Consider the following 17,636-nt stretch of genomic DNA (forward strand, 5'->3'; position numbering starts at 1 on the left):
TCCAGGAAACACACCTCAGCCCCAAAGACAAACACAGACTCAGAGTGAAGGGATGGAGAACAATACTCCAAGCTAATAATGAACAAAAGAAAGCAGGTGTCGCTATACTAATATCAGACAAGGTAGATTTCAAAGCAAAACAGATAAAGAAAGATAAAGAGGGACAGTATATAATGATAAAAGGGACTCTCCACCAAGAAGACATAACACTTATAAATATATATGCACCCAACACAGGAGCACCAAAATTTGTAAAGCAACTCTTAATAGAACTAAAAGAAGACATCAACAACAATACAATAATAGTAGGGGACCTCAACACACCATTAACACCAATGGACAGAACATCCAGACAGAAAATCAACAAGGAAATAATAGAATTAAATGAAAAATTAGACCAGATGGACTTAATAGATATATATAGAACACTTCATCCAAAAACAGCAGGTTACACATTCTTCTCAAGTGCACGTGGAACATTCTCAAGGATTGACCGTATTTTGGGAACCAAAGCAAACATCAATAAATACAAAGAGTTGAAATAATATCAAGCATCTTTTCTGATCATAATGCTATGAAACTAGAAATCAACTACAAGAAAAAAGCAGAGAAAGGTGCAAAAATGTGGAGACTAAACAACACGCTTCTCAACAAACAATGGATCATTGAAGAAATTAAAGAAGAAATCAAATTTTATCTGGAGACTAATGAAAATGAGAACACGACATACCAAAACATTTGGGATGCAGCAAAAGCAGTCCTAAGAGGGAAATTCATCGCAATACAGGCCCACCTCACTAAACAAGAAAAAGCTCACATAAGCAACCTCAAACGACACCTAACAGAACTAGAAAAAGAAGAACAAACAAAGCCCAGAGTCAGTAGAAGGAGGGAAATAATAAAAATAAGAGCAGAAATAAGCGATATTGAAACAAAAAAGACAATAGAAAGGATCAATGAAACAAAGAGTTGGTTCTTCGAAAGAATTAACAAAATTGACAAACCCCTAGCCAGACTCACCAAGAAAAGAAGAGAGAAATCGCAAATTAATAAAATTAGGAATGACAGAGGAGAAATCACAACAGATACCAATGAAATACAAGAGATCATAAGAGAATACTATGAAAAACTATATGCCAACAAATTGAACAACCTGGAAGAAATGGACAAATTCCTAGACTCCTACACTCTCCCCAAACTGAATCAGGAAGAAATGGAGAATCTGAATAGGCCAATCACAAGTAAGGAAATAGAAACGGTAATCAAAAACCTCCCCAAAAATAAGAGTCCAGGACCAGACGGCTTCTCTGGAGAATTCTACCAAACATTCAAAGAAGACTTAATACCTATTCTCCTCAAACTGTTCCAGAAAATTGAGAAAGATGGAGAACTCCCTAACACATTCTATGAAGCCAACATCACCCTGATCCCCAAACCTGACAAGGACAACACAAAGAAGGAGAACTACAGGCCGATATCACTGATGAACACAGATGCAAAAATCCTCAACAAAATTTTGGCAAACTGATTACAGCAATACATCAAAAAGATTATACACCATGATCAAGTGGGATTTATACCAGGGACACAGGGATGGTTCAACATCCGCAAGTCAATCAACGTGATACACTACATCAACAAAATGAAAACCAAAAACCACATGATCATCTCAATAGATGCAGAGAAAGCATTCAACAAGATCCAACACCCATTTATGATAAAAACCCTCAGTAAAATGGGTATAGAAGGAAAGTACCTCAACATAATAAAGGCCATATATGATAGACCCACAGCCAACATCATACTCAATGGACAAAAACTGAAAGCCATCCCTCTGAGGACAGGAACAAGACAAGGGTGCCCACTTTCACCACTCCTATTCAACATAGTACTGGAGGTGCTGGCCAGAGCAATTCGGCAGGAAAAAGAAATAAAAGGAATCCAAATAGGTAACGAAGAAGTAAAACTCTCGTTGTTTGCAGACGACATGATCTTATATATAGAAAACCCCAAAGAATCCACAGAAAAACTATTAGAAATAATCAACAACTACAGCAAAGTAGCAGGGTATAAAATTAACGTGCATAAATCAGTAGCATTTCTATACACTAACAATGAACTAACAGAAAAAGAACTCAAGAACTCAATCCCATTCACAATCACAACGAAAAGAATAAAATACCTTGGGATAAACTTAACCAAGGAAGTGAAGGATCTATACAATGAAAACTACAAGACTTTCTTGAAAGAAATTGACGATGACATAAAGAGATGGAAAGACATTCCTTGCACATGGATTGGAAGAATAAACATAGTTAAAATGTCCATACTACCTAAAGCAATATACAGATTCAATGCTATCCCAATCAGAATCCCAAGAACATTCTTCACAGATATTGAACAAACAATCCTAAAATTCATATGGGGCAACAAAAGACCGGAATTGCTAAAGCAATCCTGAGCAAGAAAAACAAAGCCAGCGGAATCACAATCCCCGATTTCAAAACATACTACAAAGCTACAGTGATCAAAACAGCATGGTACTGGTACAAAAACAGGTCCACAGATCAATGGAACAGAATTGAAAGCCCAGAGATAAAACCACACATCTATGGACAGCTAATCTTCGACAAAGGAGCAGAGGGCCTACAATGGAGAAAAGAGGGTCTCTTCAACAAATGGTGCTGGGAAAACTGGACAGCCACATGCAAAAGATTGAAAATTGACCAGTCTTTTTCACCAAACACCAAAATAAACTCAAAATGGATCAAAGACCTAAAGATTAGGCCTGAGACAATAAGTCTTTTGGAAGAGAATATAGGCAGTACACTCTTTGACATCAGTTTCAAAAGAATCTTTTCGGACACTGTAACTCCTCAGTTGAGGGAAACAATAGAAAGAATAAACAAATGGGACTTCATCAGACTAAAGAGCTTTTTCAAGGCAAGGGAAAACAGGATTGAAACAAAAAAACAGCTCACTAATTGGGAAAAAATATTCACAAGCCACTTATCCAACAAAGGGTTAATCTCCATAATATACAAAGAACTCACACTGCTTAACAACAAAAAAACAAACAACCCGATCAAAAAATGGGCAGAGGACATGAACAGACATTTCTCAAAAGAAGATATGAATATGGCCAATAGACACATGAAAAGATGTTCATCATCGCTAATCATCAGGGAAATGCAAATCAAAACTACACTAAGATATCACCTTACACCCGTTAGATTGGCAAAAACATCCAAAACCAAGAGTGACAAATGTTGGAGAGGTTGTGGAGAAAAAGGAACCCTCATACACTGTTGGTGGGAATGCAAACTGGTACAGCCACTATGGAAAACAGTATGGAGATTTCTCAAAAAGTTAAAAATAGAAATACCCTATGACCCAGCCATCCCATTACTGGGTATCTACCCTAAGAACCTGATATCAGAAATCTCAAGAGTCCCATGCACCCCTATGTTCATCGCAGCATTATTTACAATAGCCAAGACATGGAACCAGCCTACATGCCCAGAAACTGATGATTGGATAAAGAAGATGTGGTATATATACACAATGGAATACTACTCAGCCATAAAAAGAGACAAAATTGGCCCATTCACAGCAACGTGGATGGACCTCGAGGGTATTATGTTAAGCGAAATAAGCCAGTCAGAGAAAGACGAACTCTATATGACTCCACTCATAGGTGGAATTTAGTATATTGATAAGGAGATCTGATCGGTGGTTACCAGGGAAAAGAGGGGGTGGGGGGAGGGCACAGAGGGGGAAGTGGTGTACCCACAACATGACTAACAAAAATGTACAACTGAAATCTCACAAGGTTGTAATCTATTATAACATTAATAAAAAAAAAAAAAGTATCTTGAAACACATGAAAATGGAAACACAACATACCAAAACTTACAGGATGCAGCAAAAGCAGTTCTAATAGGGAAGTATATCACGATAAACAACTACATTAAGAGAGAAGAAAGATCTCAAATAAACAACGTAGCTTTACACCTCAAGGAACTAGAAAAGCAAGAACAAATTAAGCCCAAAGATAGCAGAAGGAAGGAGATAACAAAGATTACAACAGAAATAAATGAAATAGAAACCAGAAGATCAATGGAAAAGATCAACAAAACTGAGTTGTTTTTTTGAATAGACAGACAAAATTGACAAATCTTTACCAAGACTAGCTGAGAAAATAGAAGATTCAAATAAATAAAATCTGAAATAAAAGAGGAGACATTACAGCTGATACACAGGAATACAAAGGATCATGACGCTACTATGAACAATTATAAGCCGATAAATTGGATATCCTAGGAGAAATGGATAAATTCCTAGAAACAGACAACCTACCAAGACTGAGTCATGAAGAAATAGAAAATCTGAACAGAACAATATGAGTATGGAGATGGAATCAGTAATCAAAAACCTCCCAGCAATGAAGAAAAGCCCAGGACCTGATGAACTTACTGGAGAATTCTGTCAGACACTTAAAGAAAAGTTAAATACCAATCCTTCTCAAACTCTTCAAAAAGATTTATTTGAAGAGAACACTTCTAAACTGATTTATGAGACCAACATACCCTCACGCCAAAGTCAGACAATGATACTAACAGAAAAGAAAATGACAGGCTGATATACCCAATGAACATTGATGCAAAAATCCTCAACCAAATACTAGCAAAACAAATTCAACAGCACCCTAAAAGGATCATATGCCACAATCAAGTGGGATTTGTTCCTGGGATACACGAGTGGTCTAACATATGCAAAGCAATAAATGTGATTTACAACATTAACATAATGAAGGATAAAAACTATATGACTATCGCAATAGATGCAGAGAAAGCATATTCAACATCTGTTTTTTTTTTTTTTTTTTTGGTAAAGAAGATTGGCCTGAGCTAACATCTGTTGCCAATCTTCTTCTTTTTGCTTGAGGAAGATTGTTGCTGAGCTAACATCTGTGCCATTCTTTCTCTATTTTATGTGGGATGCCACCACAGCGTGGCTTGACAAGCAGTGCTAGGTCCTCGTCCATGATCCAAACTTGCGAACCCCTGACCACCAAAGCGGAACACGTGAACTTAACCACTACGCCACCAGGCCAGCCCCTTCAACGTGTTTTCATAATAAAGACTCAACAAATTCAGTATAGAAGGAATGTACCTCAACATAATAAAGGGTAATATCTGATAGCCCACAGCTAACATCATGCTTAATGATACTCTACTCAGCTAACGTTATATTCAGCCTTTCCTCTAAGATCAGAAACAAGGAAGGGGTGCCCAGTTTTGCCACTTCTATTCAACGTTGTACTGAAAATCCTAGTCAGAGCAATTAGGCAAGAAAAAGGAATAAATGGTATCCAAGTCAGAAAGGAAGTGAAATTGTATCTGTTTGCAGATGACGTGATCTTATATATAGAAAACTCTAAAGATTCTACCAAAAAATTGTTTGAACTGATAAATAAATTCAGTAAAGTTGCAGGATTCAAACTCAGTATACAAAAAATCCATTGCATTTCTATTGGAGAAAGAAATTAAGGAAAGAATTCCATTTGCAAGAGCATAAAAAAATCCTCAGGGATAAATTTTAAAAAGTACGCAGAAGACCTGTACACTGAAAATTAGAAGACATTGATGAAAGGAATTGAAGAAGATGCAGATAAATGGAAAAACCTCTCATGTTCATGGACTGAAAGTTAATATTGTTAAAATGTCCCTATTATCCTAACTGATCTACAAATTCAATGCAAACTCTATAAAAATTCTAATAGTATTTTTCACAGAAACAGAAGAAAATTCTAAAGTTCATATGGAACTACAAAAGACCCAGAATAGCCAAAGAAGTTTTGAGAAGAACAAAGCTGGAGCCATCATGCTTACTAATTTCAAAGTATATTACAAAGATGTAGTAATCAAAGCAGTATGGTGCTGGCATAAAAACAGGCACATAGACCAATGGAACAGAATAGAGAGCCTAGAAATAAACCCATGCACGAATGGTTAATTAACCCTTGACAAAGGCACCAAGAACCTACAATGGGAAAAGATCATCTCTCCAATAAATAGTGTTGGGGAAACTAAATATCTACATGCAAAAGAATGAAACTGGATCCCTATCTTCGACTACTCTAAAAAATTAGCTCAAAGTGGATAAAAGACTTAAATGTGAGACTTGAAACCATAAAACTCCCAGAAGAAAACATAGAGAAAGAGCTACTTGACATGGGTCTTGGCAATGATTTTTTGGCTGTGACACATAAAGCTCAGGCAACAAAAGCAAAAATAAACAGGTGGGACTACATCAAACTGACGTTTCTGTACTGCGAGGAAAACAATCAACAAAATGGAAAGGCAACTTAGAGAATGGGAGAAAATATTTGCAAACCATGTATCTGCTAAGGGGTCGGTATGCAAAATGTATGAAGAACTTATACAACTCAATAGCAAAAAATAAATAATACAATTTAAAAATGGGCAAAGCATCTGGGTGGACATTTTTCCAAAGAAGGCATACAACTAGCTTACAGGTGCGTGAAAAAGTGCTCAATGTCACTAATTATCAGGGAAATGCAAGTTAAAACCACACTGACATATCACACCTGTTAGGGTGGCTTTTATCAAAAAGAGAAGATAGGTGTTGGAGAGGATGTGGAGAAAAGGGAACCCTTGTGCACTGTTAATGGGAAGGTAAATTGGTATAGCCATTATGGAAAACAGTTTAGAGGGTCCTCAAAAATTAAAAGTAGAGCTACCATTTATGATCCAGCAATCTCTCTTCTGTATGTAGCCAAAGGAAACGAAATCAATATCTTGAAGAGGTATTTGCACTCCCATGTTCATTGTGGCATTATTCACAATAGCCAAGGTAAGGAAATAACCTGTGTCCATAGATGGTTGAATGGATAAAGATGATATGGGGTGTATATACACACACACACATAGATGTGTATATATGTATATACATATAGATACACACATATAGATACATTTATATGTGTGTATACAGCTGCGTATTTCAGCCATGAGAAAGAACAAAGTCCTCTCTTTTGCCACAACACGGATGGTCCCAGAGGACGTTATGCTAAGTGACATAAACCAGACAGAGAAAGACAAATACTGTATGATCTCACATAGATATGGAATCTAAAAAAAAAAAAATCGAACTCGTAAAGAGTAGAATGGTGATTACCAGGGATTGTGGAGTGGGGGAAATGGGGAGGTGCTCATCAAAGGGTACACGCCTTCAATTATAGGACATACAGGTTCTGTAGATTTAACGTACAGAATGCTGACCATAATTCCTAATATTGTATTGTATACTTGAAATTTGCTAAGAGAGTAGATGTAAAGTGATAGATGTATTAATTAACCCCATTGTGCTATTCTTAAATCAATTTTTTTGGGTTTTTTTCTTGTGCTGGGAAAGAGTCCCCCTGAGCTAACATCTGTTACCAATCTTCTTCTTTTTTATTTTTCCTCCCCAAAGCCCCAGTACATAGTTGTTCTAGGTCTTCTATGTGAGCTGCTCTCATTGTGGTATTCTTTTCAGTGTTTAAATATACCAGATCATCCTGTTATACACTTTAAATATATACAGTTTTGTCAGTTATACCTCAATAATACTGGGAAAAAACAAACAATAAACTAATATAAAGAGACCATTAAAAAAACAAAACAGGAAATCCCAGTGCTACTTTTAAACTATTTCAGAGGATAGGAAAATGAGGATACTTCCCATTATTTTATGAAGCAAAGATAATACTGGTACAAAAACTGATCAAGATTTACCCAAAACGTACCTCAGCTCAGTCTCACTTATAATTATTAATTTTGATAGTTATAATGCTATTTTGGCTTATAGGAAAGTGTTCATATATTTTAGATTTTCATACTGAAGTATTCAGGGGCAGAACGTCATGATGACCTTTCTTTCAAAAATATACTTTACCTGTCATCATTTACGTTAAAATACTTAGACATTGAATATATATAACTGTAAGTTTTTAGGTTCACAGGTTGACCAGATCATCATCCTATTTTTAGGGGTTTCGAAGTCAATCATGAAGTACTTATTTATAAACTTTTTACAGTGATTATTATGTTTGAAATTTGTAGATATTTAACTTTAACTTGTTTTCTATATGTTTACAATTTAAAGTTTTTGAATATAGAAAACACTTGAGATCATAAATGAATCATATGGAAGGATTTTTTTTCAGGGCTTACAAATATGCTACTTTTACATCTGTTTGACTCAACGTCTTTGAAGAAATGGACAATAACAAAAGAAGGACTTCTCAAAAAAAATATAGGTGTTGGGGCTGGCCCCGTGGCCGAGTGGTTAAGTTCGCGCGCTCTGCTGCAGGCTGCCCAGTGTTTCGTCGGTTCGAATCCTGGGCGCGGACATGGCACTGCTCGTCAGACCACGCTGAGGCAGCGTCCCACATGCCACAACTAGAGGAACCCACAATGAAGAATACACAACTATGTACCGGGGGGCTTTGGGGAGAAAAAGGAAAAAATAAAATCTTAAAAAATATATATATATATATAGGTGTTAAGAATTAACTTGAAAGGGAGATGGAATACTCTAAATAGGAGAATTAAAGAGAGAAGACGCTGCATAGTTTGGGAAATTTAAGAAGCAAAATGAAAAATAGTAAAAGTGAGAATAGGATATTAGACAAAGACCAGAATATTAGAAAACCTCAATTCAAACATTAATAAATGTGCTTTTTTTTGGTCTTTTCACCATTCTATCATTTCTTTCAATACCTTTCCCTATACTATACTTTATTAAGTATGTATTTATGCAGATTCATTTTTTACTTAGCTGTCATATTGACCTCTTGAACCCAGGAATTATAGCATGCTTCTTTCAGAAGCCTGTAGATTTCAGAAGCCTCCACAGATTTTCAGGAAAAGACCCTTTTCTGGTTCACTTGAATATCTGGATCTGTTCTTTAATCTAAAATAGGAAAGTTGGATAGGTGATAAACTATATCTTCTATGTTCATTAACTTACTCTGTGTCACGTGGCTGTTCCACAGATGGTGAGTTGACTCACTGGTTGGTTGGTCATTTGGATGGATTGATTACTAAAGAAAATTGAAAAATTATGAGAAATGGAAAAATTGGAATGAAGAAGGCATAAAATTCAGAAAAGTCATCATTTAATTTGCAATAAGATAAGAGGAAATGATTATATGAGAAGTAAAAAGAGAAGGATCCAAGTTTGCTTAAGATACAAAGAAGAATGAATAAAACCTTGAAATGAATTCAAATTAAATGGGAATGAGTGAGAAGTCGTATATCTTCCCTTGTCTAGGAGATATTGAATCATTGTGTCAGAACAATTAGCAAGACAATATATTTAAACTCATTTTAAGTTTATTCTACCCTGAATTCTCTTTTGCCCCCATTTTTAAGAAATGTGTCATAGGTAGTTTGATGTTTCCCCTTCAGAAACATAGGGTTTATGTAGAAGAAGGTTTTCGTATAATCATAAAATAATGTCTTAAAGGTAAAAAGGAAAGGTAATGATGTTTTTCTTTTGGGGTGGGGGAATTATTCCAGGCATAGCCCTTCTGTACCTGCAGTTGTATCGGGTCACATGTGACCAGACCTACCTGCTCCGATCCCTGGATTACATAAAGAGGACACTTCGGAATCTGAATGGCCGCAGGGTCACCTTCCTCTGTGGAGATGCTGGGCCCCTTGCCGTAGGAGCTGTGGTCTATCATAAACTCAAAAGTGATTCTGAGTCCCAGGAATGCATCACAAAGTGAGTTTTTAAAACTGGAAATATTTTCTCCAAATTCTCAGTTGAAGGTCTTGCTGTAGAAAGATATTCAAAAAGGAAATAATTTTTTAATTCATCTACTGTTGCAAACAGATCTCTCCAAGAAGTGAAGAGGTTTGTATATGAATTTTGAGCATAATGGTGGTATCATCTGCTCCCTTTCTATCCAGGCATGTGTTTGCCTTAATTTTGTGGGGAGTGAAAAATGTGTTTCTTTGTGTTAATCATTTTTCCTAAGTAATTTTTGATTGCCTTCAATGCATGAAAATTAGCGTATCTGCCTTAGATTTACTGTAACTAAGTTATTCTTAGGTTCAACCTTTAAGTAACTGATTAAATGTGCTAATTATGGAACAGTTAAGAGTGCAAACTTTTATTGCACTTACTGGTTTAGATTCTTTCTTGAAGAAACAGGAATCAGGGCTCACTCCCAGGGCCTGGTACTTGCTAGTCCCTTAATGTTTGTTGAAGGGTGGAATGATCAAGCTAATTCCCAAGCATTGTCTACATTTTAGTACCATTTTCATTTAGATTGTAAATCACTTTCTTCTAATTTTGGATTTCAAAATTGAATATCTTCTCTTACATGATTTAGAATAAAAATAAAGATAGAAATTTTTAACAGAAAGATGTTTTGTTATTAATTTTGACATCTGTGAGAAAAATTAATGAAGTTTTTGTTGTTTTCTCGGTTTTTTTTTGTATTTTATAAAATCAGTTTTAAATTAAAAATAAATAACAAGTAATTCATAAAGTGATGGAGTTACTGTTTCAGGAAGAGAGATTTTAGACGTTCTCTGGGAAAACAGAAGTTTTCTTGTTGGGTAGACTTTTGCAGCTCCAGAGAACCATTGTCTGCCGAGATTCAGACCTTCCCGATGAGCTGCTTTACGGACGGGCAGGTTATCTGTATGCCTTGCTCTACCTGAACACGGAGATCGGTCCAGGAACTGTGTGTGAGTCGGCTATTAAAGAGGTATTGTGGGATTACTGATGACTATGGGTCTCCTCTCATCTCTACTGTTAGATCCTATCTGTAGCATTGAGTCATAGTGGTGGCTAGACTCTGCTTCTAGATAGTAGTAATTTCTTAAAGCATCTCATTAATTTAATAAATGGCTCCTGTTTTCCTTTCTAGGAATGTTTTTTAAAAAGCTGTACTTCTCTTAGTTCTATATTAATTCATTTATTTTTACTGGAACCAAACAAAAGCAAATTCAAAAAGACAGAATGTTTCCCATCCAAGTACTCACCAGGCTCAACCCTGCTTAGCTTTCCAGATCAGATAAGATCGGGTGTGTTCAGGATGGTATGTGGCTGGCCCCATGGCCAAGTGGTTAAGTTTGCGCACTCCGTTTTGGTGACCCAGGGTTTAGCTGGTTCAGATCCTGGGCACAGACATGGCACCACTCATCAAGCCATGCTGAGGCAGCATCCCACATGCCACAACTAGAAGGACCCACAACTAAAAATACGCAACTATGTACTGGGGAGCTTTGGGGAGAAAAAGGAAAATAAAGTCTTTAAAAAAAGAACAAAAAAAAAGAATCACCTTAAAAAAAAAGAATGTTCATTTCTCTTTCATGAAATGTCTGAACTAGTAGGCAATCCAGGCAGGTAGGGACCCAGGTTCTTCTGTCTTGTTCTGCCATATCCTAGGGGCTTGCCCTTATCTGCGTGACCAAAGCTAGTTGAACATGTCCAACCCTGGAGTCTGGTGAGGAAGTGGAAGATAAGCAGCTTCCTTTTTAAGGCCAAGAACTAGAAGTTGCCCACCTCACTTCTGTTCACATCTCACTTCCAAAACTTAATTAAATGACTGTGTGCAGCTGTCTGTAGCTGGATACCCTGCTAAAATTTGGAACACTGTTACCAAAAGTATGAGGGGAGAGTAGATATGAGGAACAATTGGTGTCTTTGCCACTTAGCCATTCCAGATATGAAATTCTTCTTTCAGTCTAACTAAAGTCCTGCACACCACAACAGACCTCATTTCATTAGCATTTTGTAAATAAAGCCTATTCCTCCAGCCTTTCCTGGAAGATGTACCTGCCAGTCTTTTGGGGAAAACATTGCAGCTACAAAGCAACTAAGTAGGATGGTTTTTATAGGAATTTTTTTCTAGATTCTTGTAAACTGTTCATACAAAGAATTTTTCACTTCTTGGTTCAGCTTCATAATGTCCTTTTCTACTCTGAGATTATCTTCTGATTTCTCTCTGCCTGTATTAATTTATAAAATAAAGATAACAGTGTTAGCCACTAACTGCTTAAAGATTTTTAGATTATCTGTCATCTGTCTACACACACACACACACACACACACACATGAAGACATTTGTTAGTGTTGATTAGACTAAAACAATAAAGGTAAGTTTTTCAGACTTCTGCTGTCTCATTATCTCTGTAGGTAGTCAGTGCTATTATTGAATCGGGCAAGATCTTGTCAAGGGAAGAAAAGAAGACTGAGCGCTGTCCCCTCTTATATCAGTGGCACAGGAAGCAGTATGTTGGAGCAGCCCATGGCATGGCTGGAATCTACTACATGTTAATGCAGGTAGGTAAGAATACTGTGAAATACTAACATGGTGACCACATTATAAAATATTAGATCAAATAGGAAAGGGGAACTGAAATTTTAGCACAAACCAAGCAGGCTGAAATAAAATAAGGATCCTACTTTGAATCATGGATACTTCAGTGCTGCGTTATGAACCCAAGCAGTGAACTGCTGATAGCACATTCTGTATGCAGTTTTATACCACATTAGCTGTCTGGTGCCCCCACTTTTCTTCTGTCCATGTCCTCCTGCTGATTGAAGTAGTTACTGTTTTAATAGGGGGAAACATGTATATATTCTACTTTGTGAATTTTCTTTATACAGTCATGTGTTGCTTAACGATGGGAGTATATTCTGAGAAATGTGTCATTAAGCGATTTTGTTGTTGTTTGAACATCATAGAGTATACTTACACAAACCTAGATGGTATAGCCTACTACACACCTAGGCTATATGGTGCTGATCTTATGGGACTATCATCGTACATGTGGTCCATTGTTGACTGAAACGTCATTATGCAGTGTATAACTGTAGTGGAGACACACGTTTCTAAAATAACCAGAGTTCCATGTCTCATTTAAAAATGGCCCTGTTGTTCTGTACAGTTGGTAGATTGTGTGTATTTTTCCAAGAAAAATGTTTTAACAGTGACTTTTGACCCTTTTTTTTTTAAGTGATAATACCCTTAAGGGAAACATAATCATATGAGAACCACGCCAATAAAAATAACCTAATTTAGATTTAGAGGTTTAGGTTAATTTTGTTAAATATGAGGGGTTTCCTTGAGAGAAACACAAATCATGAAGTTTTCCCCTTATCTGCTTTTAAAGTGAAAAACATGGAAACCTATTTAGTAAGGCTTCTATTTGGAAGTTGATGTCAGTTTTCTTTTGATGATCACTAAGCAGTGGTATGCTAGAGCTGGCTCACAAGAGCAGTTGTGCACAGTTCTTCCCTGTCCTGTGTCTGCTGCCAGTCTGGCAGAGCAATAGAGCAGCAGTGTGACGGTGCAGCAGTGCAGCTCCTCCAAGTCCCATGGTATGGTTTCATTTGAAAGGCTGTCAGAACAATATACACAGAAACGTAAAATATCACTTAAAAACAACTCTACTTTCCTGATGGCAGAATAAAGACAATTCTTCTCTTGAAAATCACCTCAAAACAGCAAAGAAAAGAGAACTAGCCCTGATGGCGTTGTGGTTTAAGTTCAGTATGCTGCACTTCGGCAGCCTGGGTTCAGTTCCTGGGTGTGGAACCGCACCACTCGTCTGTCAGTAGCCATGTTGTGGCAGTGGCTCACATAGAAGAACTAGAAGGACTTAGAACTAAAATATGCAACCATGTATTGGGGCTTTGGGGAGAAAAAACAACAACAAAGAAAAAAAACAGAAACCCAACTTTTTTGATGAAACTAGGAGACATCTGGAGCCCCATTCTACAAATATTTAGACTGAGAATAGATGAAAGAATGGCAGAGGAAGATCACACATCGATGCCTGAAGAGGAGGTTGCCAATAAGCAGCAAGCCAGTTTGTCCTGCAAAACACTGGAAGGCAGGAATTTAAAGTGCCATGTACTATTGAAGGTGCTGCCAGACATGTGTTCATATAGGGGTGAGGTCTGGGCAGCAGGAGGGCTTGCTAGAAAATCTTTACCAGATCAGTTGTACTGCTGTTAGTAAGTCCACCCTGCACAGTGAAGTGACTGACTATTCCTCCCCTAACTCCTGCTGGAGACAAAAGGAAATGGTCTGGAGGAATTAAACCAGCGGTTTTAACTCAAGAAAGCCAGGTGTAGAGGACAGTGGAACTGAAGCATAGAACTAGGGTTTGCATGAATGTCCACATGGTAAATGGTGAGACCTCCCTGCTACCACAACCAGCCTCATGCACCACCAGTTTTCTCTCAACCCAAGCAGCGTTGCCACCTCCACTTCAGATAGGGGATTGAAGTCTCTTGTTTTGGAGAAACAGCTCAGATAAAAGATTTAAAGGTATGTAGGCATTTGAAACTCCCCATTTAAAAAAGTTAGCTAGCTATCTGTGATAGTTAATGTTATGTGTTAACATGCAGGGCCACAGTGCCCAGATATTTAGTCAAACATTATTATAGATGTTTCTGTGAAGGTAGTTTGGGTGAGATTTACATTTAAATGGGTAGACTTTTAGTAACACAATTTGCCGTCCATAATATGGGTGGGCTTTGTCCACTTGTCCAATCAGTTGAAGGCCTCTCCTGAGCAAGAGGGACTTCTCCAGCACATCATGGCCTTTGGACTTCGTCTGCAACATTGAAAGAGTTGAAACCAAAAAAAGGTCTTCTGGGTCTTTAATAACTAGATAATTGAATTAATTCTAGTTTCATGTGCTCAATATTCTAGTAATTGATGCTTTATTATATTAGCCACAATACAGAGGTTTTGGAAAAATTAATGAAATGTTTTATTTTTATTTGTTTGTTTAAAGCCAGCAGCAAAAGTGGACCAAGAAATCTTAACAGAAATGGTGAAACCTAGTATTGATTATATGCGCCACAAAAGATTCCGATCTGGGAATTATCCTTCATCATTAAGCAATGAAACAGATCGATTGGTCCATTGGTGCCATGGTGCCCCGGGTGTCATCCACATGCTTATGCAAGCTTACAAGGTCAGTACTTCAGTGTGGATCACAGGCATCCCATGTTCAGAGATGTCGTTTTCACCACCAAGTTTTGGTTTGATTTTGGCAAACATACTTGATTGCAAACTAAAAACCTTTTAGAATTAATGGTTTTACAAAATAAATAGAAATTCTCATTATTTCACTATTCATCACCACTGTAGTTAGTGCTATAAGTGTATGTGTGTGTGTTTAAAAGGGTTATGTTCTATGTAAAAGAAAACCTAGCTGACAGCAGAGTAATGATTTTTATTCTAATGAGTCTTCATTAAGGCAGTTGGCAGTATTAGAACCAAAATGCTTTTTTGTTTGACTTGATATCATTTTATTTTCTTGCTTAAATAAGCCTTTATTGCTGGATTATCATTATTATTATTCAAAAGCTTTTGAATTTGTGTTTAAAATTGTTATAAAATTATTCCCAAGAGATAGGTGTGGCATTCAAATTTTTACACATACAGGGTATTACAGGAAAATAGGCACTGCCTTCACTAACTGATTCTAGTAGACTCTAGATAGATTTGGGCTCAATATTAAGAATACTGTTGATTTCTCTCCTGGACTAAGATTTGTTATGTAAGTTGAAAGCAAACAATGCTTCTTTTGTAATTCTATTTTTCTTTTAATGCATCTTTTTTTTTGGTTTTTAGTTTTTGGTTTTTTTGAGGAAGGTTAGCTCTGAGCTAACATCTGCTGCCAGTCCTCCTCTTTTTTCCTAAGGAAGACTGGCCCTGAGCTAACATCTGTGCCCATCATCTTCTACTTTATATATCAGATGCCTGCCACAGTACGGCTTGACAAGTGGTGTGTAGGTCCACACCCAGGATCCGAACCAGCAAACCCCGGGCCACCAAAGCAGAATGTGCGAACTTAACCACTGTGCCACCTGGCCGGCCCCTAATGCATCTTTATTTGTAATATTTGATGTTAGAGATTGTTGCTCATATATCAAAGTATACAACTGTAACCACAAGGAGAGGTGTTTTGGCAAAGTCTCTTAGTTTTGCAGAAATAGATGGACTTAATGGAGCAGAATTCAGATTCTACCTGAAAATAACAAAAGAACATCCATGAATCACTTTTATTTTCTCTTTGTGACTGACTATAGTAAATTATTTTTTAAATTGTGGGGAATTATCTCATGATTTAGGCTAATTTCTCAAAATTTTTTTAGTTCTTCTACAACAATAGAACCAAAAATATTCGAATAATATAAAAGTCAGGTATGAGCATCAAGAAAATCGCTCAGAAAGTTATGATATTTGGTGAGAGCAAAGCACTCTTTGGAAAATCAGAAGAACTTAGTGATTCACCTTCTTAACACTACCTCAGCTTTTAACTTAAAACAGAATTCTGTTTGAATCACTGCTTACCCTTTTTTGAGCTTTAGAACGATTGTTGTAGCTTCAGTGACATAGACATAAGTCTGTAATATTATAAATATCCAACCATAATATCTGAACATACTATTGGCAGTACAAACTAAGGACCCTTTGATGTTCAAAACAGGTGTGACTTTGCTGAAAAGTCAAAGCTTCTGCTTGTCAGACTCCTTTTCCCCTCTCACTTTAAAGAGGATCAGCTATAGAGCTGAGCATTCCTGGTGGCTGATAATGGGGGTAGTTGGCTTTTGGGGGTCTTCTCCCCAGCCCACACCCCCACTCTAGCAGCTGAGCCTTGTGGTCAGTAAGCAGGTGATCAGGAGCCCTTCATCCTGGGCAGGTCTATTTCCATTAGCCCTGTCGACAGTCGCCTCCATCTGTTTCCACTACTGCTGTCAAAGCTCTGCTGCTGACAGGGTCACAGATGTGTCAGACCGCTACTGCCTCCAGGGCTTCTGCTCACAATACCATATAATGCCTTTCCCTGCCCAGCTGATTCCAAAACAGAAATTTCTCTCTTCTAGAAAGCATGGAGCCAAAGACATTAACATCCCATACTTAATCACTAAAATTTAATTCTGTTTACGTCAAGATTCTCAAACATGAAGAAGGGAAGGAATATCAGAATCCTTTGGGGCAGAAGGCATCAATGGTAATTTTAAAAAGCATATATAGTTTTACAATTGGAAGTAAAAGTATGTCGTCAAAGTATCTAAGTCAGTGAGTGGAGTGTGGAATTTGTGTTTGGCCAGGGCAGGGGGCAGGGCTGGGGGTGGAGGTGCAAAGCTAGAGAAACACAGCTCTAGACTATATTCTCTTGTTATTGTTCACTCAACTTAAGAGGGTCTGCATTCATCGAAGCTATGTTTTAAAGTTAGGAAGTATTTAAATTTTATGTAATAACAAGCTTTCGTTTCTCATGCTGGCATACCAAGTCATAAGTTCTTCAGGAATGCTTATGAAGGCATAAGGTTTTCAAGTATTTGAAAAAAATAGTGATATCTTTCACAAATAAAACTATAAATTGAGTCCAGATTCACTAAATTTGTTTTCCTTTCCTGTAGATGCTAATCATGTATCAGTGTTCAGAATACTCTTCTTTGTATGAACATGTATTATTTGTTAACTTAAAATTATATAGTGTTTCAGATGGTCTTGGGGAATATGTTAAGGTTTTTTTGAGGAAGATTAGCCCTGTGCTAACATCTGCTGCCAATCC

At 37.1% G+C, this 17,636-nt stretch overlaps 1 protein-coding gene across 5 annotated transcripts in view; it reads left to right on the forward strand.

The window, feature by feature from the left end:
- LANCL2 (LanC like glutathione S-transferase 2) overlaps positions 1-17,636 on the forward strand; it is a 98,054-nt gene that overhangs the window by 65,003 nt on the left and 15,415 nt on the right. For all 5 annotated transcript variants that reach the window (XM_070617277.1, XM_070617279.1, XM_070617280.1 and 2 more), the window contains 4 exons: positions 9,591-9,798; positions 10,645-10,792; positions 12,226-12,372; positions 14,841-15,023. In XM_070617277.1, the coding sequence (XP_070473378.1) occupies positions 9,591-9,798; positions 10,645-10,792; positions 12,226-12,372; positions 14,841-15,023 (686 nt within the window). The remainder of the gene's footprint in view (positions 1-9,590; positions 9,799-10,644; positions 10,793-12,225; positions 12,373-14,840; positions 15,024-17,636) is intronic.

The sequence above is a fragment of the Equus przewalskii genome, chromosome 4 (genome assembly GCF_037783145.1).
Source record: "Equus przewalskii isolate Varuska chromosome 4, EquPr2, whole genome shotgun sequence".
Classification (NCBI taxonomy): Eukaryota; Metazoa; Chordata; class Mammalia; order Perissodactyla; family Equidae; genus Equus; species Equus przewalskii.